The following is a 24188-nucleotide window of genomic DNA, read 5'->3' on the forward strand; positions in this document are numbered from 1 at the left end:
TTAAAAATACTAATGAAGGCATAAGGAATAGAGGATTCTGACAAAGGAGAAATATAACATTGACAAAAACTGACTAAAACATTTTACATACAATATGAATTTTATAAAGTTAAGGAAAACAATATTCTCACACTTTGGACCCAGGGCTGTTAAAGAATTTTTTTTTTCTTTCTTGCTGGCTTTGGATCTTGATTGTAACTAAGAAAAAGCTCTTTGGGGTGGAACTTTGCCTAAGCAAGGCCTTTTGGCTTGGGGACAGAAAGAGCAAATCTTTCCTTTTTGTTGAAAAAAGTATTGGTGAATGAATTTGTTAGTCTGAATTTGTCCGGTGTTTTTAGATTCTTCAGTTAAACTATATCTTTTAAAGCACAACAAAAACATTCTAATTGTTAGGATATTTACTTTAAATGCTAGCAAAATGTCTGTTTTTAGCTTTATGAACAAAAGTGTATGTAGAAGTAGAGAGTTAACACAGTAGATAATACTAGTCTACTCTATATTAAGACATTTCTAACTGCAAAAATTGCATGGTAAGAAATTGGCTATACATGAACAATTCTTCTCTTTTATAAAATAAATCGTAGGAAAGCAGATAAATTTATAAGCAAATATTGAAGGATTGTAATAGCAAAAACCATGGTATTATGTTAAAAGTAAATAAAATTTGGATTATGGAATACGAATTGTTGTAATGAACACTTATTTTGAATTTCTTATTCTAGATTACTTCTAAAGGACTCTGTCAACTGTAATTATTATTGTCTTTGGTGTCCAGCCAGTTCATACTGTCTTCATCTTTCAGCACATTATTCTTTATATAAGAGTGACTAGATGTTTAGGATACATTTTCTTTTGCTGAAATAGTTACAAAATTATTGAGTGCTTGCAATAATTCTTATGTCATAATCATGTTTTATTTAACATATATTAAATTTTAGGCACTATTCTAAGCATGTAACACACATTTGCTAGTTATCATGAAATTAAATTGTATGCTGCCTGAAAACTTTAAAAAATTAAAGAATATTCATAGATTTATAGTGTTCCATGCTATTTTCTTTATTGTTCTACTACTAATTTAACCATTCATTGCTTTTCCTACTATCTACACTAATGTGGCCTAAATTATCCTTCCTAAAACAAATATTCTTTTTTTTTTCTGTTTTATAAAAATTGTTTGCTTACCTCATATTTTTGGATTATTTTCTTTAGTAAATCACCTTATAAATGTTTATGCATTATTAACAACAACTCTACATTCATTTCTAAGTAGTAATGCCAATGGTAAATACTTTAAAATTTAGTTCTTACTCCATGGTATTTCCCATTTTGATGAAATACAAATGTGAAATTTTTCAGGTTTAGCAGAATTAGGTACCCTGTGTGATCCTTTACGGAGCTGCTCTATTAGTGAAGAAAATGGACTTAGTGCAGCCTTCACCATAGCCCATGAACTTGGGCATGTGTAAGTACCTTCTGTCACCTCAGTACTGTGCCTTCTATTCATTCTATTTAGAATGCCAAAAATTTCATCTTCAATTAAATAGCACCTTTATGTCTTTACAAAATATTTTTAGTACAATTCTTATCCCTGAAATCCTAACTCTGGCTCTTTTGTGATCTATGTTAGGTCAGGCAGGACGCACAGATCAACAGACTAAGCAAAGAACTAGAACTTGGGAATTCTTTTATTTCATTTACTGTACTGGATTACATGACAAGTACTTCTGGCCTCTATTCCTTGTTATCCTATACATGACCAGGTACTGTCCTCTACCATCTTATGGGAGGGCCTACAAGGGATCCTAGTTCTGAGCAACTTCTCCAAATATTTGTAATACCAACTCATTTCTTGCTTTTATAGCTCAGAGCCCCAGTAGAGAATGTAGCACATGGGGATTTATTAATAATTAATAATTAAGATTTTTTAAAAAATCTTTCTCCCAGATCCATAGTAGTTTGTAAAAATTTGGGGTTCTATCTGTTCCTTTATTATTAAAAGTTCTACTGGGGTTCCCTGCTCTAAGAACAGAGGCCGTGATGTCTAGTGATTCCCTTGGAGCTTCTATTGAAATTCAGAAACCCCTCTACAAACTCATCCTCTGAAAAATGATTCCAAATGTACCCCAGAACTCCTAGGATTTCTGGGGTATCTGCTAATAAGGAATCGAGGCTAGAGTTGCCTCTCTTAGTTTGACTATATATTTTTTCCTGGTCATGCCTTGACATCATTAAATTATTCAGCTGGAATAATTCCAAGTGGAGATCATTTTTATTAAACTAGCGTCTCTTCAGTTCCCTTTGAGGATGGTTACAGCTCATGGGCATCAGCAAGATGCACACTCAGATTTCTAAGTTGTTTAATTGGGGAATAGGGTTAGGAGCATAACTGATGGTATAGACGCATTGCAATGACATCTGAAAAGTGCTAGTTGCTGGTTTTAGAAACTGTTCTTGCAGAGAGTCCCATCTTAGACATTTATTTTCTTCCTGAGAAACTCTAGGTGTCTTTAGAATATGAGTAAGTAGTTTAATTAAAAGATTGATTTAAGTGCGTGTTTCAGCAGACAAGGACTTGAATCAGGTGGTTTCATTGTTCCTTCTAACTGCGAGTTTATACTTGGGTCCTCAAAAGAATGCAAAGGATCTGTTGCTGACTCGCTAATTATTTTTAATATCATTGCTCTTGTGAGGATTTGGTTGCCTAAAACATAGAAATGTTTCTATTACTTCAGTTCTATTGATCATCACTTATTGATTATAGACCAGAAACAGTAGTTAGGTTTCTTATAAAATAGATAGATATTATAGAATGATATAAAATTAGGGATTAAAGAAGTCCTTTTGAAACTTTAGTAATAATTGATGGTTTAGGATTTAGTGTAGTATCAGCTTTACCTGATATTTCCACACATTTATTAGGATATGCCTGTTCAAAACTGCAGGTATTTTTAAGTGAATGCTTTGTCCACATTGTGCTGAAGTGATCCAGTCTATAGATTTTGGTTGTTTAGATTCAGATATCATATCAACAGACTGTGCTACTCATCAAAGTTATAATCTAGTATTTCTCAGAGATCATGTGCTTCTTAACACAAAGGTAACCTAGTTTCATAATGTTTTATGAAGAGATCAAGAATACGAATTCTGATGTAACCAATTTTATCTGCATTTAACATTATAACATAAATATGAGATTTGTTACTAATGTTGTATACATATTTTAGCATTCTTAATTGTTTTTATTTTTAGATTTAATGTTCCACATGATGATAGTTTTAAATGTAAAGAAACTGGAATTAAACATCAATATCATGTGATGGCTCCAACTTTAAATTACCACACCAGTCCTTGGACCTGGTCAAAATGTAGTCAGAAATATATCACTGAATTCCTAGAGTAAGTCTGATTTTATGTTACTTTAGTTAAATTATTGAAGATTTATTAGGTCATAAAATTTGAAATTTGTATGTTTTTTAAAGTGGTTCAATTTTTGTTTAATTTTTCATTGTTTAGATTTGAGCTTGCTTTCACTATACAAATGGAAATTTAAAAACATGGTAAAATGTTATGAGTATTTCACTCCTAAACAGTTTTTTGGGGGTGGGCATGTAGTTCAGACCTACCTATCTTTTTTTTTTTTTTTTAATTTGGGTTCTCTATTATAAAAATTTTTTTTGGAAGGAGACTTAATGAGAATCACAGCTTCCCTGTGTATGTTTGAAAATTTTTAGAAGCTATTAGGTAATATTTTGAGAGGAGTTTAAGTGGCGCCAGTTTGAGGTGACTTTGAAGGACCAGGTCCAAATGTGAATGTTACAAATAGCTCTCTAAAGTCACAGGGATGTGGAGTCTTTGGGTATACATATTCTTTTTTTTTTTTTTAGCATTTTATTTTATTATTAGTTTCAAGTATACAGTACCCTAGTTAGAAATTTGTATACTTTAGGAAACAGTCCCCCTAATTACTCTATCGCCCCTCTGGCTCTACACATAGCCATTGGAGACTCTTCCTATCTCTGAAGAGAAGAGGCAGCTCTAGATTTTTCTTCTCTCAACTCTCCATCTCTCACTAGATTTCTTGACTTCCAAACTTCTTTTATCCAAATGGTGTTTCTATCCTAGTTACTGAAATGTGTCCAAAAATCAAGGCCAAACTATTTCCAGATAATCTTTTTTTTTTTTTGTATAAAGACAAGACCGTTTCACTTCGTCTACATATTCTAATCACTCACTTCTGTAGTTTCTAGTTACCTCTCTTTATGAGACTGTGGGAATAAGTGAAGCCATGCTTTGGGATATATATTCATAAATACATTCCATAATTAAAATAAGTAGTGATCATTTATTCTTGTATGGGAACTTGATTTCAAAGCACAACACACAGTTGCTGATTTATACATGATCTTGCATAACTTTGTTCAATGGCTAACTAAAGGATTAATTAATAATATCAGTGGATGCCCTTCTTTTTGGAAGAGAGTAGTAGTGTGATTTTCTCCAGTGGGAATTTTAAAAGTTCACTTATTCAGTTTTTTTGACAATTCGATATGTCCTTCTAGCCAGTAATTTTCCCAAAAGTATTTCTTTTAATCATCGTAATGGAACAAATTGTTGGTTTTAACCCAGTTGAAATGGTTGAACATTTTCACAAAGTTTTCTGTAGACTCAATATTGTATGACAAACTATGAGTAACAAATACACATTTCCCCTGCTATTTACCACTTTTCTAAGTCCTTTAAGTATGTTATAGACTCTAATAGCAACTTGCAAAGTAGATATTACCACTCAGGGAAGTTGAATAACTTGTCCATAGCTGTGCATCCTGGGAAGCGGCGGAGCCAAAATGCAAACTCCCAAAGCTGGCATTTTTGACTGTGTCGTACTCCTTTTTAACAAAAACTCTTTGAGGTGGAGACAGCATAGTACTTTTTTAAGTTCCTTTGTTTTGTTATTGTTTAGAACTACAAATGTACTTTCTCAACTGATTTGAAAACTAATTTTTTTTTACATTTTGATTATTTGACCATAAAACATAAGGCATTATTTATAGCAAAGTAGACCAAAAGTGTAGTGTGATCAGCATATAAATGTATGCTTCATAAATTATATCCTGATGGATTTATTTGTCGTTCTTTTTTTATTAATTAACTTTTTATTTTGGTGATACTGGTTAACGAAATCCAGTAATCGTTGTTCTTTTTTGAAATTGTACTTTCAGGGCAATTGTTGGGCTCAGACGAGAACACACATAAAAAGTCCTTTTTAAACTGTGAGGTTTTCTTATTAACTTTGATACGAGCTGGGTTTTAAATTATGAAAAAAAAATTCTCTTTGCAAGTACAGAACTACAGAAAATGTAATAAAGAATCTTATACCGAAATGCATCTATTTATATTCACAATATTTTATTTTCTGTCATCGATATAGTACTGGTCATGGGGAATGCCTCCTTGACAAACCACATGGAAGAATATATGATCTGTCTTCACAACTTCCTGGATTAATGTATGACGTAAACAAGCAGTGTGAGCTTATGTTTGGTCCTGGATCACAAGTGTGTCCCTATTTGGTAAGAAAAATTTTGTCTTTTTTGTTTGAAAACTACCATAAAGTTATAGATAGACTCTATTTCAAAATGCATTTATTCTCTTGAACAGAAGGTGAACTAAATGTATCTTAAAGTTTTTAAGTCATAGAAAAATTTGTTTTCCAAAAAGAAGTTGAAAAAAGGGAAACTAAAATTTATTGAGTACTTAATACATGCCAAATACTGTTAGGTACTTAAAATCATCTTCTTTAACTCTCACAAAATCCTATGAAATATTACCATTTAGAAAACAAAGATTTTAGAAAATTAAAAGCATTTAAATATTTATTTTCAAATGATATTATTTGGAGGATGGGGAGAAAATTCTGTGAGACCATTTTGTATTTTGATAATAAGTTGTATTAAAGGCCCAGGAATATAAGAGATTACATTTTAATTTACATAGATTTGAATCCAAAGGAATGAGATTCGGGGCGTCTTGTTTAGTTCTAATTAAGCTATTTTAGATTATTTTGAGGATTTTTCATAGGTTACATATAGTACTAGATTGTGAGGATCATCAGATCAGAAAGGCGACATTATCTATTCCTTTAAATAAGGATAAGTCCCCAGTGTTCAGTTAAGGATCTGCCACATAATAGGTGCAATACAATAAATGCTGTTGAATGAAGGAATGAAAGTTACTTAACAGTGAGTGCAGGGACATATAAGGAGTACTCCAAATAGTGAATATTGTTCCTAAAATCTCAAATTTATAATCACAAATTTTAGTAAGCCTATAAACATCCAATATGGAAAGAGAAGTTTACCTTAATTTTTTGTTATAAAAGATACATTTCTCTCCTACCCAGTTTAGACACGGAATGACCTTTAAATTCAGAAAAAGAAGTATCTTGGGTATAGCTTCTGTGTGCCTCCACAGATTTTTGTTTCTTGTGAAAACTTCAGAATCCTTTGTTCAAAAGTTGAAAGTCTGCATTTTATTCACAAAGTAGGAAACCAGTATATATTATACAGTATTTCTATGCACATTATTCATACATTCCACTATTGGTTCAAAAGGGGCTTTTGGAAACTCCTTGTGAATAACTTGTAACAACAAAAAGTCCTTTCGGAAAATGTCTTGCAAAGACAGAAAAATATCTCACATCATTTTGAATATTTCTACTCTAATTCATCTCTTCCATTGCTCAATGTTTGATGAAAATCTAAAAGTTTTTAGAAACTAAATGTTGCCATTTTATGTGTTCAGGGGAAAATCAATGACTAGGACTTAGTAAAAATTTTTTGCTGACTATTTCTAGCTCTGACTGTGAAACCAGGGACTATATAAATTCAAATTATGAACTGGTGCATTATACTGAATTGATCTGGTGGTTGCGACATTATTTTTACACTTGCTTTCCTGCCTTTTGTTCCTCTGCAGAAACAATGCCGGCGCCTCTGGTGCACGAGTGCAGAAGGAGTTCATAAGGGCTGTCGCACCCAACACATGCCGCTTGCAGACGGAACAAACTGTGGTCCTGGGATGGTAGGTTTTCTCGAAGGGTGAGTCTTGTATCAAGAGATTATCCAAAGATGTGACTACCAATTGGTAGTGACAAAATAGTCATGGAGATATAAAGTACCGCATAAGGAATGTAGCAAATAATATTGGAATAACTATGGTGTCAGAGGGGCACTAGATTTATCGGGCTGATCACTTTGTGAGTTATATAGATGTCTAATCACTGTGTTGTACACCTGGAACTAACATAATATTGTATGCCAATTATAACTGAAAAATAAAAATATTATTAAAGACATATAAAAAGATTATCCAAAGATGTGATTAATCTGCATTTCAGCACTCTTCATTATTCAGTCAACTTTTGTTCTGCTAGTTCTAATAATATTGTTGCTGTGTTTGTTTGTTGTACTATGTTGTCAAGTAAATTTTTATTTTGCTCTTTTCTCAAGATCTAGCAGATGAATATTAACATTGCATATAGTTATATAAATATGCAGTTATATAGTTATCTAAGTATATTATAGCCTTGTTATTAAAAATTAGTAAAGATATAAAGGTCCTAATATTTCAGCAAATCCCCAAATTCAAGGATGTTACTATTGCATACATTTTCTCCCATAAAATTCAGTTAAGTATAACTAAAAGTTTTAAGTGGCTTCTTTAGGTCTTTATTGGTTCTAAACTATTAAACTACATTATACCCCTAAAATAAACTCTACAATACTACATCTTACCATTTTAACATCAGTCATGAACTTAGGCAAATCTGCCAGCATGATGAGTGATAGGGCTCACTGTGATAATGAAACATGTATGTGTGGATGAAGTCAGATTGTACTTGGGGCTCCAGTGTGAAGTCAAGCTATCTGGGCCTTGGTGCAGTGTTGTTTGCACCGAATAAGTTTTAGGCTCTTAGCTTCCTCTGAGCTACCACAGTGCAAAAGGAACACTTGGTTGGCAATGGGTTGGCTAGTGCTGCCTGAGTTCACATTAGGCAAAAGTAAAAATTTCTTAAAATTAAGTTCAGTGCACTAGCTGAACTTGTGCCTTTACCACCTGTTGCTTCATTGAAATGTTTGGACCAGCTACTGCCCTTCACTTTTTCATCAAAAGCCACGTGTTTTCCATATCACTCACATCACAAATGAATTATTAAAATTTAGAACTTCAGCAGTTTTTGCAGTATCTGAAGTACTCATTGAAATGGTTTAGCACTCAAATTATTTTAGGATCAAAATGCTATTGGATTTCTTTAGATCATATATTTAAGCTAGAACTGAATTTTAAAATTTGATCTTTAACATTTCTATTTTGAGGATAAGAATTATTAAAATGAGCATCCTTGTACAGGTCTTCTTGTGTGCATATGTTTGCATTTCTCTTGGATAAATACCTAGAACAGAATTACTGGGTCATAGAGTAGTTGTAATTTAACGTCATAAGAGAATGCCAAACAATTTTCCAAAATACATGTACCATTTTATATTCCCTCAAGCGATGGATGAAAGTTGCAGTTGCCCTGCATTCTCTGCCAGTTTTTAATATTGCCAGTATTTTAATAAAACTTTAACCATTCTAGTAGGTGTAAATTGGAATCTCATTGTGGTTTTAATTTAAATTTCCCTGATTATTATCAGTGTTGAGCATCTTTTCATGTGCTTATTAGCCATTCGAACATTTCCCCAATGACATGAGGAAATGGTAGGCATAGATTTGTTGGAATTAAGGTGAATGTGAAGAGACGCTGAGACCTATTTTAAAACCCATGTAGGTAAAACCAGAGTTGTTTGGGGTAACAATGTGTGGATCATAATAGATATAAATTTCCTTTTTAAAATTAATTGAAGATAGCAGCTATACATTAGCAATATCCAGTATTAAATGGACCTTTTATTCAAGGGAAATTTTAACCAAGTGTCCTGTAAGTTTGCTTTAAATGGACTCTTCTTTAGTCCATTTATCTAGTGACTATCTTATATGTAAGACTATATGCTAAACGCTTTTGCTAATAAATCCATTTTTATGAAGACATGGTAAACCCATCTGACAGTGAGTTAATTTTACTACGTGATGAATAGTATAACATTCTATCTTTTTTATGCTCTGACCTCTTAGATACACATACACATACCCGCATATAGGGAGAGCAAGAGAGGTAACACAAGAGTGCATGCAGGGATTATTGAAATGTGTCTGGAAGATGCTCACAAAATTCGCATGCACATAGTACATTCTATTCTGAGATGATTTTGTTCACCGTTGTATTGAATGATTTGTTCTAATGGAAGGCACAAAGTGTTTTTCTTTTTAATAAGCTTATGGGATTCATTCAACCAAGATTTATTAAAGGCCTGCTATATGATCAACTTAGATCAAGTTAACAGATTTTGAGAGGGCAAGGCAGGAGTTCAATTTGGGGTTGCTGGTTTGAAATGTTTATTATACATTCAAGTGAAGATGAGGAAGCAGCTGTATATACAGTCTGGAGTTCAGGAGAGATCTGAACTGAGAGTGATTGTTGATAGAGAAGGATAAGGGGCCAAGATCTGAGCCTGTGGACATTCTAATAAGTCAGAAAGAAGAAGAAGAAACAGTAAAACTGTAAAAAAGTAATCATTAAAGAAGAAAGTAAACCAAGAGTGTGCGGAGCCCTGAAAACTAAAAGAAAAATAATGTATCAAGAAGAATAATTAGCTATATCATACACTGCTAGGTCAAGGAAGATAGACTGAGAACTGGCCATTGGTTATGGCACTGTATAGACCCATGGAGAGATCAACACATGAGCAGATTCGTGGAGGTATACAAGCTCGTCTGGGTGAGTTATGAAGTTATGAGAGAATAGGCAGAGAGTTAGACAATGAGCATAGACAACTCTTTCAAGGAGAAACAGGACAGTAGCTCATGAAGACAGTGAGTTCTAAGAAATCTTTTGTTTTTAAAATAGAAGAAACAAGAGTATTAGAATATTTTAGTGGAGTACTTTTCAAATTGTCTCTAGTAAAGAACCAATCTTTTAAAAATTTTTCTGATTTTTTTTTTTGTACAAAATGATAAAAATGATTGACTAGGAAAGTGAAATGAAAGAAGATATTCAAAATTTAAGCCAGATTTTTGTATGGAAAACAAGATGGCAGTTCCCCAAAAAATTAAAAATAGAATTATCATATGACCCAACAATACCACTTCTGGGTGTAAATCCAAAATAATTAATACCAGAGTCTTGAAGAGATATTTGCATGCTCATGTTCCTAACAGCATTACTTATAGTAGCCAAGAGGTGGAGCGACCCAACTGTCCATCAACAGATGAATAAATAAAATGTAGTATATATGGACAATGAAACATGGTTCAGCTTTTTTTAAAGGAAGAAAATTCTGACATGCTACAACATATATAAACCTTGAGGACATTATGCTAAATGAAATAAGCCAGTTATAAAATGACAAAACTATGATTTCAATTATATGAGATATCTAGAGTAATTACATTTTTAGAAACAAAATAGAATAATGATTGCCAGGGGCCAAGAGGAAGAGAGAATGAGGAGTTATTGTTTTTATTTTGAGAAGATGAAACGCTGTGGATGGACGATGTTGAGGTTGCACATGATGTGAATGTACTTAATGCCCTTGAACTTGTACACTTAAAAGTAGTTAAGATGGTAAACTTTGTTATGAATAAGAAATAAAATTTAAAAAATATAAGCTAATTATTAAATTAACTTTAATAAACATAAAAGTACTCTGTCAAAATCTTATAAAAGTTTCTAAATGCTTACTCTGAATTTCTGTACTCCTCTCCCCACAGACTGACAGCAGCTAGTCTAGTTCATACACGGGCATCAGTGCCTGCACCACATTAGCTTTTGTAGTGGGGGCTGGAACAAAGACGATGTAGGAGAGGAGAGAGAACTGCTGGATTGATGTTTTGAGTAGTGAGAAGGGAAGGGATGAGATTAAATGCATAGGTGGAAGGGTTGACTTTGGCTAGGATCCTGGATTTTTCATGTAAACAAATAGGAAGGCATAGATGCTTTTGGAGGGTAGAAGAGGTAGTGGAAGATTGTGGCAGATTCTTCTGTAAGTTTATATTTTCTTGATGAAAGTAAACTGATTATTGGACTTTGGATGAGATGGAATAGAAATTTAGCTAAAAGAGTGAGAGTAATAACTTTGCATAAAAGAACAAAAGCATGGATATATATTGTATTGATCTAATATTTGCTTTTAAGAAATATTTATTTTATTAAGTTTTTTCCATATTTATGTCTTATCTCCCATAGAAAAACTCTAAATCTTAAAGGCAAGGGAAAATTTATTCTTTTTTTATTCCAAAATCATCTTATAGTTACTTGGTAGATGCTCAGTGAATATTCATAACATGGTGTTATATGTAATCACATATCTGAATTAACATTTTGCTTTAAATTGTACATACATTTTGTTCATCTGTTGATCTTCATGCTGTTATCATAATTACTGTGATGTTATGATTAGATATACATGAATCATTTCTTTTTGTGTTATTTTTATAGCATTGCCACCATGGGCTCTGTGTAAACAAAGAAATGGAAACACGTCCTGTAGATGGTGAATGGGGACCATGGGGACCTTACAGTTCTTGTTCAAGAACATGTGGAGGTGGAATCAAAAGCACAACGAGGCTCTGTAATCGTCCCGAGTATGTCTTTTTTATGTCACTGTAAATTAAGATTATCTCAAGGCACCAGAAAATAAACATCAGTTTCATTCACTTCTAAACTGGAGGTCAGTCTGTAAGTTTCCAAGATTCAGAAAACTTCTGGAATACTTTAAGCCATGTTGCTTCATACCTTGTTCAATTCAGACCTAAAAAAAAAAAACAAACTAAATAGATAAAAATAATTTTCAGAATCCGAGTTGAGACAGAGCCATTTGTTTTCTAATTTAGTGTAAATTTGAGAAACAGTTATAATAGTAATATAATGGCATTTTAAAAAATTAAATGTTTCTATTGAAAGGCCTTTTTCCCTTCAACTATGTCTTGGCTCTCCTGGACAAAATATGTAGTTTCATCACTACTTGTAATTTGACATGTCAGATTTTCTTTCTCTGCTTCTTATGATATAGATGCATCAGTGTCTTTAGCCAGAATAAGTGCTGAAACATATCCCGCCTCATCGCTATTTAAAAGAACTTAGAGATTCCATAAAGATTTTTAAATTATGTTGTTATATGATATATAAGTTGGTAAGCAGTACGATACTTTTCACTTAGTCTATTAACAAGATTTTTTAATGCAGAAATGGGATATACTATGAATAAAATCTGAGTTCATTTAAATTTTCAAATTATGCTAGAAGTCTTTATATTAAAAAATGCTGAGAATAGAGTTTTTATTTTTCAACATAAGTGGAGATAGAGATGGATGGCTATAGATTGATACCATGAAGCTCTTTGAACTGAGCGATAAGTAGAATATACATGACAAAGATGCATATATATTCCTTTTTTATTTAACATGGTATTCACTTTCTTATCATCTTTGGCTCATTTTCTCTTTTTTCCCCCCAGAAAATGAACAAACCCTATTTTGAAGTTTTAAAACAAATTCCCATCATGAGTTAGTTCCTTGTTAGATAATCAAGTCATGAATAAGATATCATTTCTGCCCTTCAGGCCACAGTGTCCACTACAATGGATATTTTTAGTTTATTAACCATAGAATTACTTGAAGACCGTGTTGCATACTTATGTTATATACAAAGTGTGAGAGGTTTTCCAGAACCTGGAAAAGAATGGAACAGATTTAGAAACAAATGGTAGTTATAATATTGTACTGATGTGCTTTAAAATGTAATGAATTTGACTAGGCCAAGAAACGGAGGAAAGTACTGTGTGGGCCGCAGGATGAAATTTCGATCATGTAATACTGATTCATGTCCAAAAGGCAAGCAAGACTTCCGCGAGAAGCAGTGCTCTGATTTTGATGGTAAACATTTCAACATCAATGGTCTTTCCCCTAACGTTAGATGGCTTCCAAAGTACAGTGGGAGTAAGTAATTAGAATATTTTTTTGGGGGGAAAACTTTTTTTGAGACATAGGAGCACAGCTGAATTACTGTACATCGAAATTTTGACTTTTTTTTTACAGTTGCCATAAAAGATCGCTGTAAACTCTATTGTCGGGTTGCTGGAACCACCAGCTTCTACCAGTTGAAGGACAGGGTTGCCGATGGTACGCCTTGTGGAACCGAAACTAATGACATCTGTGTGCAAGGCCTGTGTCGGGTAAGCAAAGTTACTATATTTAAGGTGACTTTCAGAATACTTTTGCTTCTATTACTTCAGCATACATGCTTGTGAATTCCCATATTGCAACCTTTGGTAACAATCACACTATCTATAGGAGTATTATTCATTAAGAGACTGTCTAGTAGATGATTTAATGCCATCAAGAGTGGCTCATGAAGCATTAAAATACGTCTGCTGATTTTGTTTTGCTCGTGGTGCTCAAAATCAAGAGATGAGGTCGACTTTCTGAAAAGATAAAATATTAGGACACAAGAGTTGTAAAGTCCTTTTAGTACTTCAGATGTCACCTTCTGTTGTGACATTTATTTCCTCCCTCTGAGTTAGAAGAGAGATCTACCCTCTTTCCATTCCTGTCTCTTACTTCTTGGGTACATGCACCAAACATTTACTGAGTTACCTACTAGATGTCAGATAAAAGGATGGAACAGAGCATTGGCCTCCAAGGTGGTCACAGATTTGTGGGGAGATTGGCAGGTAAACAATTAGAATGTAGTGCTATGGAGTCATCTGCAAGGTGGCACCAGGATGTTGAAGAAAATGTATACAGGGAGGTAGGTAAGGATTTGGAGGATGCTTATGGAGGGTGTGAGGCTTGAGCTAATTATTGAGAATGAGTAGGTTTTAGAAAGGTGAGGAAGTAAGGGACCATGGACCATGGTTGGAGGTAGGGCTAGCTGATGGTTGTTGTATGCACTTGTCTTAAGTCCTTGGAGATTCCTGGAAGGATTTGGAGTTGAGCAAGAGATACGATTTGATGTACATATTAGAATCTTCAGAATGTACTGGATTAGGAGAAGATTGGAGATAGGTGGGCCATTTAGCAGGAGTTTAGATGAGAGCAGATATGACCCCGAATTAAAGCGTACACATTGCAGATGGCGATCTTAAAAATGTGTGATAAGTTTGAGAACTGGGATAGTGATTGCTGGCTAAAGAATGCAGGTATCATCTTATGAACTCATTCCTTTGGTTAAGTGGAACAATAGGACCAAGTTTTCCCTATAAGCAAACATCTATTTCCAGTTACTCAGGTGATAAATGGTCTTGCACACAAAGTGCTAATGAGATGTTCAAAGAAACTTAAAATAACTTACAAATTGGAAGTAGCTTAAATACTGGAAAAAGAGGTACTCAGTTGCCTGAAAAATTTGTTTTAAAATCAAAATCAACAGTGAAAGTCTTATATAATGAAAAAATGACGATTATCTGAATATACAGATACATACTATCAGAAAATACCTGGTCAAAAGGATCATTTTGGAAATATTTGCCTTGTGTATAAAAATTCATGAGCTTTATGAAATTTTCTTTTCTGATCACTATATTTAGGGAAGTAGTCCAAAGAACTAAAAGTTATTGAATGTATACAGGGGACACCATCTGCACAGAGAGGAGCTGCGCTTGTTCTCTCAAACCCGTGAAACAAACCCTTTACTTTCACCTTTATGTATTCATTCTTTCCATACACACTGTTTATTATGCTGGATATTAATTTTGAAGAAATAAACTGTTTCTTTCAAATGTATGCAGTTTATTCCCAGAGTTCTAATGTAATGAGTTTTTAAAAAATGGATCACTAGTGACATCTTTTTGGAGTTATTTTAAGGTTGCTTACATAATCATATTTTTTATCCCTTTTAAATTATATTTCTTTAAAGAGTGGCTTTTAAATGATGAATATAGGAATTACTGTCAGTGTTTATTATAATGTGGATGCCTAGGTTTTACTTTCAAGGATTTTTAATTCAGAAAACTTGGGAATCTGCCTTTTTAAATGTCACCCCATGTGATTTGGATACAGAGGTGTGTGAATGACCTTTTGGAAAACACTTTTTTCAACCATGTGAACAGAGATGTGAAAATATAGATGTGCACAAGATCAGTGGATATTAAAAAATCCTGTATTGACTCTTCTATTAACCGAAAGAACATTTGTGAAAAGAACTTTGTAAAGCACCATGTTCATTATTCGTCATTTTTATAATATTGACCGTTGTATTTTGAAGCAAGCTGGCTGTGATCATGTGTTGAACTCCAAGGCCAGGAGAGACAAATGTGGAGTATGTGGTGGGGATAACTCCTCATGCAGAACAATGGCAGGGGTCTTCAACAGTGCTCATTATGGTAAGCTCTGCATTTGTTTCTAGTTTTCCCTTTTATTTGATGTAATAATGAGTATATAATGAAGGTAAAATAGTAATGGTATGTTATTGTTTTGTCTGCTCTATATCCTTAGTTGGAAATGGCTGTTAAAACTTTCCTAAATATAAAAAATTAAATCTTATACCAGATGTATCCTTGAATTAATGAATTTACCTACTCAGGGCAAATCTTATTTTTTAAAAAATGTATTAGGTGTATTTATTAGAGTAAATCCACTGCTATTTGACAATGATGTGTGAATAGTCCCTCAGATTAATGATGTATTTTTACTGCTGTTCTTATAATCTCTGATGTATGTATTTATAACTTTCCCAGGAAACTTGCTTTTAATTATCTTTCATCATTTGAACCACATTTTTTTTTTGTATGACCTGGCTTATCTGTTGCATTTCTTATTGATGATATATTGAAAATGTTGATTGAAGGTAAAGGATGAAACCATTAACTTAAATGTGGATTTGGAATTATTATTACATTTGATTTTCCAGGAAGTATCTTGATTACACATAGAATTGGCATTTGGCCATGATTTCATTTTTCTTCAAAATTGTTAGGAGAATATAATATATCAGATATTTTCCATTCTAAAATTTCATAGGAAACATTTTTTATTTTTATGGTAGTAAAAGCAGCCCTTTAGAACTTTCCTTGCAATATGAAAATGTATTTTTTACAGTTTTATTGTTCAGCTTTAAATTATGTTCACATGTGTTCGAACAGAGTTTACATTAGTATGAATTGCTTCAATTAAAGCAGTACAATTTAAAACAAAATCATGTTTATATATATTAAAAGTATAGTACATTTCACACTCTAGTGATGCTAATGAATCTGACTTACTAGATGACTTGATATATTTTTCCAGTTTTTATGATTCATTATTTCATGGGAGTCACATATATTTGACCCCCTTTTATAACCAATGGCACACATTTGTCAAAGACTGGTTCTGTATTCACTGAAAAAATTTTTTCTATATAAAACCACGTGCACCAAATTATCATATATTTAACCTTGCCAAAATTGTACTATGAATTAATCAGTTTGCAAATGGAAAAAGATGTTAAACTCATTTGCAGGGTCTGAATAGCATTTGTTACTTTACTGCCCCCTGGTGGTAGCCTTTATCTTGTCACTTTTGCTATGCCTAGGAATTGCTTTCCTGAAAAAATAGCAAAGACAAATAGTAGAGGTTATAGGAATATTTTATAGTGAAAACATGAATTAAAATTATTCTCATAGACTGATAACCTTCCACCATATCCATATAGTGTATACAGAATCAATAGACCATTTATCAACTATATTTAAATGTGATGCCTCAGGAATAAGCTGCTCTAAAAACATGCAAGGTAATTTCATTTTGGGGTTGCAAACTTAAGCTCTTTTAAACTTTGTCTTCTTAAGTTTATTCAATATTTATCACAGTTAGTGTACAAGATAAAGTTCAACTCCTTTTATTCATGTATTAAATAGAAGGGAAAGTCCTAAAAAGGAAAAGGAAAAACTTAGAACAATATCACTAGAGCAAATGAGAGCATTTGGACAATTATGTAATATGAGTGTTTTTAGCATAGGGAAAATGTTCTTTCTTGTTTAATATATATTTAATGTAGTGTTTCCTCATCTTTTGGGCAGTGCCAGTGTTGCTGATTTTGGTCTCATAAAATAGAAATATTATTTTCACTTCTCTCGAATAAACTTTTGACAATTTATTAATAGACTCAAAAAATACTGTAAAGTTTTGGAGATAGCAATAGCATAAACAATATTCCTTATAAACAATATAAGGAACAGCAGTGTATGAGGGTTACTTTTTCCCCCACAACCTTTCCAACACTTATAAACAATATAAGGAATATTGTTTACACTAGAAACTAAAAGCTTAAGATAAATATGCTTCTCATTAACTCACATTATTTCGCTGTTTACTGAGTCTCTGTGTATACATATAGCAATGACCAACTCTTTTCATATCTTTTGGATTTTTGAATAGCATGTGGAATCTTGTATTTAGAAAAAGTTATCAGGAAGTATAAAATATAAAAGTATTAGTCAACTTTAAAAATGAATATATATTAAATATCTCAGAAGCTATAATACTAGCTTCATTCTTTTTCAAAAATTTATTTTTATTAAGTTTATTGGGGTGACTGGTTAATAAAATTATATAGGTTTCAAGTATATAATTCAATAATATGTCATCTGTAGATTGTATGTTCACTACCCAAAGTCAAATCTCCTTCTATCACCATATAATTGTCCCCCTTTACCCTTTTCTATCCCACCCTTTCCCTCTGGTAACCACTAAACTGTTGTCTGTGTCTATGAGTTTTTGTTTGTCTTGTTCGTTGCTTTCAGCTTTATATCCCACATAAGTGAAATCATATGGTTCTCAGCTGTTTCTGACTTATTTTGCTTAGCATAATCTCAAGATCCATCCATGTTGTCGCAAATGGCATTATTTCATCTTTTTTTCTTATGACTGAGTAATATTCTATTGTGTATATGTACCACATCTTCTTCATCCAATCATCTATCAATGGCCATTTGGGTTCCATGCTTGGCCACTGTGAATAATGCTGCAGTGAACATAGGGGTACATATATCTTTACAGATCCATGTTTTCAAATTTGGGGGATAATACCTAGAAGAGGGATTGCTGGGTCCCAATAACTAGTGTTGGAAAGGTTGTGGGATATGGTAACTCTATTCTTATTTTTTTGAGGAACCTCCATACTGTTTTCCATAGTGGCTGTACCAATTTGCAGTCCCACCAGCAGTGTATGAGGGTTACTTTTTCCCCCACAACCTTTCCAACACTTGTTATTTTTGTCTTTTTTGACAATGGCCATTCTTACAGGTGTATGGTTTTGATTTGCATTTCCCTAACTGAATACTAGCTTCATTCTTATTCCACATTCAGATTTTAGAAGTAAGAAAAATTAGAAAATGCACTTTAAGAATCCCAAACTCTGTATGTTTTTAGACAACAACCACTTTTTGTGAATCCTTAGTAATTTGTACAAGGCATTGATTAAAAAAGAATAAGCACTAGTATTTCTTATCAAAGATAAAATGAAATTAAGTCTGACTATGGACTATGCTGTTGAAATTTTTCAACCATTCAGCAGTCATAGGCTCTGGGCCATCTGTTTTTTTTGTGAAAGTTAACGTGTATAAAATTATATTGCAGGTTATAATGTCGTTGTAAAGATTCCCACAGGAGCAACGAACATTGATATTCTTCAGCACAGCTATTCTGGAAAACCAGAAGATGACAATTACCTCGGTAAACATTTCTAGTAAACAGCAGCCAATATGCGGTTTGTGTGTGATTTCATGGAGGTCTGCGATTGATATAAATTCTTGGAAGGCAAGAAGAGCCCCTTGAACAAACATGCAATTTCAGTTCCTATTGAGCTTGAGCTTGAGTCATCTGACTCCCTATGTGTTTTCTCCTTGAGCTGTACACTGTATCCTATTTAAAAAATATGAAACTAAATAAAACCGGAAAAGTAAATTCAAGTTTTTTCCCCACAAGAGTGTTTTAGATAACCAAAGGTTATATTCAGTTAAAGTTACATGTATATTTAGAATAAAATCATCATCTATCTTTTTATCTAAAATTAATTACAGACCTCTTTGGGGTTAGATGTTTTAAAGAATTTTCTTGTGTTTTTTTTTTTTTAATTTAGCAAAATAATTTAAATACAGTTTTTAAAAAGCTCTTATGTTAAAGAAAGACAGAACTATGATTTTATAATTTTTAGATGTTAACGAATATAGTCAGTATATTGTCTTCTAGCTATTTCTAGAGTATATATTTCATTTGTTATTTATTTTTAGAAATTACTTTTAAGTTAAAAGAATTTCACTGAGATCCAAAAATGACAAGAATGCTTTACAAACCTTTTCCTTCTGTTTGGGAAAATACTTTAGTATTGACTGTTGTTCACCAAGTTAGAGTATGTGGTGTAGAGCTGAAATTCAGAAAGTACCTGCATCACATAAATGAAATCTCAAATACTGGTCCAAGTAATCAATGCTTTAACTGAGGATCTGGATCTATAATGAACAGCTTATCTCAGGAATGACATTAGGCCTTAGGTCAAATGTAAAGGAAACAACTACTCAATGGATGCAGAGTTTTTTGTGTTTGTTTTTGTTGTAATTGATGAAAACGTTTTGGAACTAGATAGAGGTGGTGGTTGTATAACATCATGGATGTACTAAATGCCATTGAATTATTCACTTTAAAATGATTAATTTTATGTAAATTTCATCTCTGTAAAAAATGCAAAAATGTTTCTCAAAATCAAATGTAAATATTTTGATTATTCTTCTATATTTGTTTGTAATTATTTTGCTAAAAATATTACCTAGGTTCATATGCACAGGTGTATACTAGCATACTGTAGATGAGTAATTTGTCTCTTCAGTCCCAAGAGTAGATATTTATATCTTTTTTAGGGTTGGCCAATGGGTTCTGCCCTCATTTAAAAATTAGAAATGTTCACCAATAAAGTATCAATATACTTTGTAAGAGAACTGCTAATGGCAATATCAAAATCTAAATTGAAATGAACAAAAACATGAAACCATTAGAAGGGATTTATAAAACATCTATATGAAATTTGCTTTGGTAACTAAAAGTGGCGAAATGTATACAGCTTTTCTCAGTCAAGATCTGCCTATTTCCCTTGGTTTTCATGTAACCGATACTCCCTTATTTAAATAGGCCTTTTCAGTTTTGTTAAAGTACAGATTTACATAGGTGAATTTCCATTCTGTAGGATAAATGTAGAAATTGATTGGCTCTTCATTGAAATCGGTGCAATCTATAAATACAGTCTTAATAGTCCATACAAACATAGAAATATCAAATTTATTTGGCTAAATGCCTTCAAGCCAATATACTAATGCTTTTTCAAGGGCTGTAATATTTATTATGAAGTTTAGATGTAGGCAGCTAATGCTTTGGGTGGGGTTTCCTAGAAGACTGAACAAATGTTTTCCTAATAGGTTGTATTGATGCACTGAAAAGCATAAGTAAAGCAAACCAAAACGTGTTTGATTAATGTGGAGTTTTTATTAGTATAAAATTTAAAATACATATCCTCTTGAAAATTAAAAAAGCCTAGTGCTTTACAGTTTACAACAGTGATAGAGTGCCTCTCTGTGATGTTTATTAAGAGGATCATACAGTCATTGCATGCCTTGAGAACATGCAAAAACTACAGTTTTAAAGCTTTGTACATATTTTCCAAGATGAGCATAGATGGAATGTTGCCACAGTCTGGCTGCTCTTTTTTATCTTGCCGTCAATGCAGGATTGATTTAGCTGATCTTTTGGCTTGGTTCATGACTTCTTACTGTTTTCCATTTTCTATATGTTCCTCCTGAAGCTGCATGACTTGTGGAAGAAGCTCCCGCCTCTGATAAGAAAGTACAGGGTGAATTTATTTTAATAGCTTTGGCTACTGTGCTGAAGTTTCCCTACTTATGGGTTAGATACATTACAGCAAAATAAAGTTTATTTCCTCAATATTAATTTACATTTACATTCTTAATTCAGAAAATGATTTGAATTTTAAAAGTCGAAAAGTTTTCTATACTGTTGACTTGTTTTTACTATTTCATGAGTACTGTTCTTTTACAGCTTTATCTGACGCTCAAGGGAACTTTCTTTTGAATGGAAATTTTGTTGTAAGTATGTCAAAAAAAGAAATCAACATACAAGGAGCTATTTTTGAATACAGTGGTTCAAACAACTCAATTGAAAGAATTAACAGTACTGATCGGCTAGAAGAAGAACTTGTTTTGCAGGTAAATTCTCAGTAGTTGTTAATAAGACTTAGCTTTAATCATATTAGTAAACTGTGTGGTTCAGTGCCTTGCATTTATTCTTAAATGTAAAATAGCTTTGAAAAATATATCTTTTGTGAATTAATTGTATGCTCCTTTGTATTTTTATTGAGGTTTTGTGTGTGGGTAATTTATACAACCCCGATGTCCATTATTCCTTCAACATCCCTGTGGAAGAGAAAAGTGACCTATTTGCATGGGATCCCTATGGACCATGGCAAGACTGCACCAAAATGTGTCAAGGTACACACTGGTATTGAACGAAAGAGACGAAAGTTAGTGCTTGTTGGTACCATCTGGGCATACTCTTGAGTCTGGCTTCCACTACCTGGTAGTGGAATTCTCCACCCTGTCCGCATACACACATATACCACACAGACACACGCAGCTTTTCTTAATTCCCTTCTCAATTTTCTACCCCCTCATTCTGGTTCTCATACTTGTGTGTCTACTCATGTCAAGATTCTCCGTAACTGCTTCTTTCCTTTCTTTTCACACTCTTTTTCTCACAGTCACAGAAAGTTTCTCTACCTTGGATACTGTTTCCCAGTGAAATATCCACCCTCTCGTCCATTCCCTCCACGCACTTTCCCAGCCCTCTGTCACTTTGAGTGTTTTATTCTCTCATTTTCTTTCCATGGCCTCAAGGTACGAGTCACTGAAAGGAGCACAGAGGGAATTGGAAAAGCAGGGAAATTTACAGTAGGCAAAGAAAGTGAAAAGACTGGAGTCTTTGACAGTCTGTAATTACAAATACTTAATTGTGTAATGCAGTTTGTTCAAATTAGTAAACATTTCTTGAGAGACTATTTTGTTTCACATTAATAAGACTCCAATCCTACATTCAAGTTTTAAAGTCCAGCGGATGAAACAGCGTCTGAGTAGATTATCTTAATTTATACGGTAAATGCAGTGCTGCGGGTATACACAGAGAGACCCACAGAAGAGATGGAGCACTTCGCAAAAAGATTAAATCTGAAGGGTTAGGGAAGTTTGTATAGCATGGGAAAGTAGTGCCCGTGGGGACTAGAAGAAAAGGTTTGGGGATTAGGGGAGCAGTGGGTCAGAGGAGAGGATGCTATTTAGAATAGTATGGAAATGAGCTGAGAGAAGGAGGGTGGCCAGAAGCAGTGACCACAGATGATGGGAATGTGAGGGACAGTCTAACTAACTGACCTCAAGGTGCCAAAGGAATTGTGGTGTCTGATTCAGAAAAAGGCGCAGATATGGCTGTTGGTACAGTGGTGCCCAGAATGATTGTGTGGGAACTAGGCATTCCTGTTTGGACAGTGTCTCGGGAGGGAGACTGTAGTAGATGACGTAAGTCCAACTGGGACGAATGCTGGGGGTAGGAATTAAGAGCTTTGGTAACACAGAAGGAGGAAGAATTCATTTTGACAGACCCTGGAACTGCTTGACAGAAGAGAATGGAGGTTTGGGGAGCTGGGGCCAGCTTTCGAGTATTGAGTGGATAAGCTGGTCTGTGGCAATGGATATGGGGAGGTAGGAAGAAATCTGTGGAACAGGTGGGGAACACCCTAAGGAAAGAATAACAAAGTCCAAAATGGAAGGCTGGGCCTGACACAGTGAGATGGTTTGGGAATCTGAACCAGGAGATGCTTCGTAAACAGTTGTGTGCATGGGCAAAGAAACTATGAATTCTACTGCCACATTGTGATACTATGATTATTATTCTCTTTTTGTGTGTGTAGCTCTTGGTTTCTCTAGAGTTAAATATTCTCAGTTTTATTTACTTGTTTTTCTCTGTGCACGGAAAGTTATTAGTCTCCAAACTTTTGGTATAGAACTGTAAATTTAGTCTTTCAGTTAATCAGTTTTAATTTTTTTTCACTTTTTCTTCATCTGTTGCTGCTGTGGTCATCTTTTCTCTTGCCTTAATTTGTAGGGATTTTTTTAGGCCTGTCATGTGGCTGTCATCTTGTGCTTTCCCTTCATTATTATCCAGGAAAATCTTTTTGACTTTCTTTTGTGTTGGATTCCCTATTTTTTAAATTTCACAAATTCCTTTTTTTTTTTTTTAAATTTCCTCCATTGGGGAAATGCCATTTTTTGAGATCTTTCATATCTGAAAATGGCATTAGTTTAGTCTCACTGATTGATAGTTTGGCTGGTATAAAATTCTAAGTTAGATTATTTTCCTGAATAATTTTGAAAGCCTTGTTTTTCTCACTTTCTGATTTCCTGTGCTTGTCCGTGGTACTTTATTGCGGATGTTTCGTGGATCCTCTCTCTCACTAGTGGCATGAAATATCAGAACAATGTGCCTCGATGCGGGTGTTTCTTTTATCTTTTTCCTGGGTTATTATGGTGCCATTCCAATTTGGAAGCATATTCTTTGACTTGAGAAATTTTATCACATTATTTCTTTGCTAATTTCCTCACATTAAATTTTCTTTCTGAAATTTGTATGTAGATGTTGGACCTCCTAGACTGATCACTTTTTTTCCTAATTTCTTCTTCAGATTTCCATTGTCTTCTTAATGTTTCTTCTCATAACATCTTCTGTTTCATAGATGCAACATCTATGTTGCTGAGAGTATTAATCACAGTCTGTAAGTCTTCTGCCCCCTGATGGACCTGCTTCATTTTAGTTCTGTTTTGTTTTCATTTATTTTGGTCTCTTTTGGTTAGTGGCTTTCCTAAAATGTCTGCTGATCCTTTGCTGCTCTTTCGTTATTGAAGACTAAAATGCCCAAAGTCCTGTGTGGGTCAGACGTGTCAAGTAGAACCCTCATAATTGGGTCACTAAGTAGTCCATGTGTCATGAGGGGTGAAGCC

At 33.5% G+C, this 24188-nt stretch overlaps 1 protein-coding gene across 4 annotated transcripts in view; it reads left to right on the top strand.

The window, feature by feature from the left end:
* ADAMTS20 (ADAM metallopeptidase with thrombospondin type 1 motif 20) overlaps positions 1-24188 on the top strand; it is a 149931-nt gene that overhangs the window by 55776 nt on the left and 69967 nt on the right. For 3 of the 4 annotated variants that reach the window (XM_039882260.1, XM_039882259.1, XM_039882261.1), the window contains 11 exons: positions 1360-1465; positions 3253-3399; positions 5432-5573; positions 6979-7083; positions 11600-11745; positions 12917-13098; positions 13198-13334; positions 15365-15482; positions 18718-18813; positions 21184-21350; positions 21503-21632. In XM_039882260.1, the coding sequence (XP_039738194.1) occupies positions 1360-1465; positions 3253-3399; positions 5432-5573; positions 6979-7083; positions 11600-11745; positions 12917-13098; positions 13198-13334; positions 15365-15482; positions 18718-18813; positions 21184-21350; positions 21503-21632 (1476 nt within the window). Of the gene's footprint in view, positions 1-1359; positions 1466-1630; positions 1764-3252; positions 3400-5431; positions 5574-6978; positions 7084-11599; positions 11746-12916; positions 13099-13197; positions 13335-15364; positions 15483-18717; positions 18814-21183; positions 21351-21502; positions 21633-24188 lie in introns of those variants that run through there. The other variant, XM_039882262.1, reaches the window with a different exon arrangement.

Source organism: Pteropus medius, unplaced genomic scaffold (genome assembly GCF_902729225.1).
Source record: "Pteropus medius unplaced genomic scaffold, Ma_sr-lr_union100, whole genome shotgun sequence".
NCBI lineage: Eukaryota > Metazoa > Chordata > Mammalia > Chiroptera > Pteropodidae > Pteropus > Pteropus medius.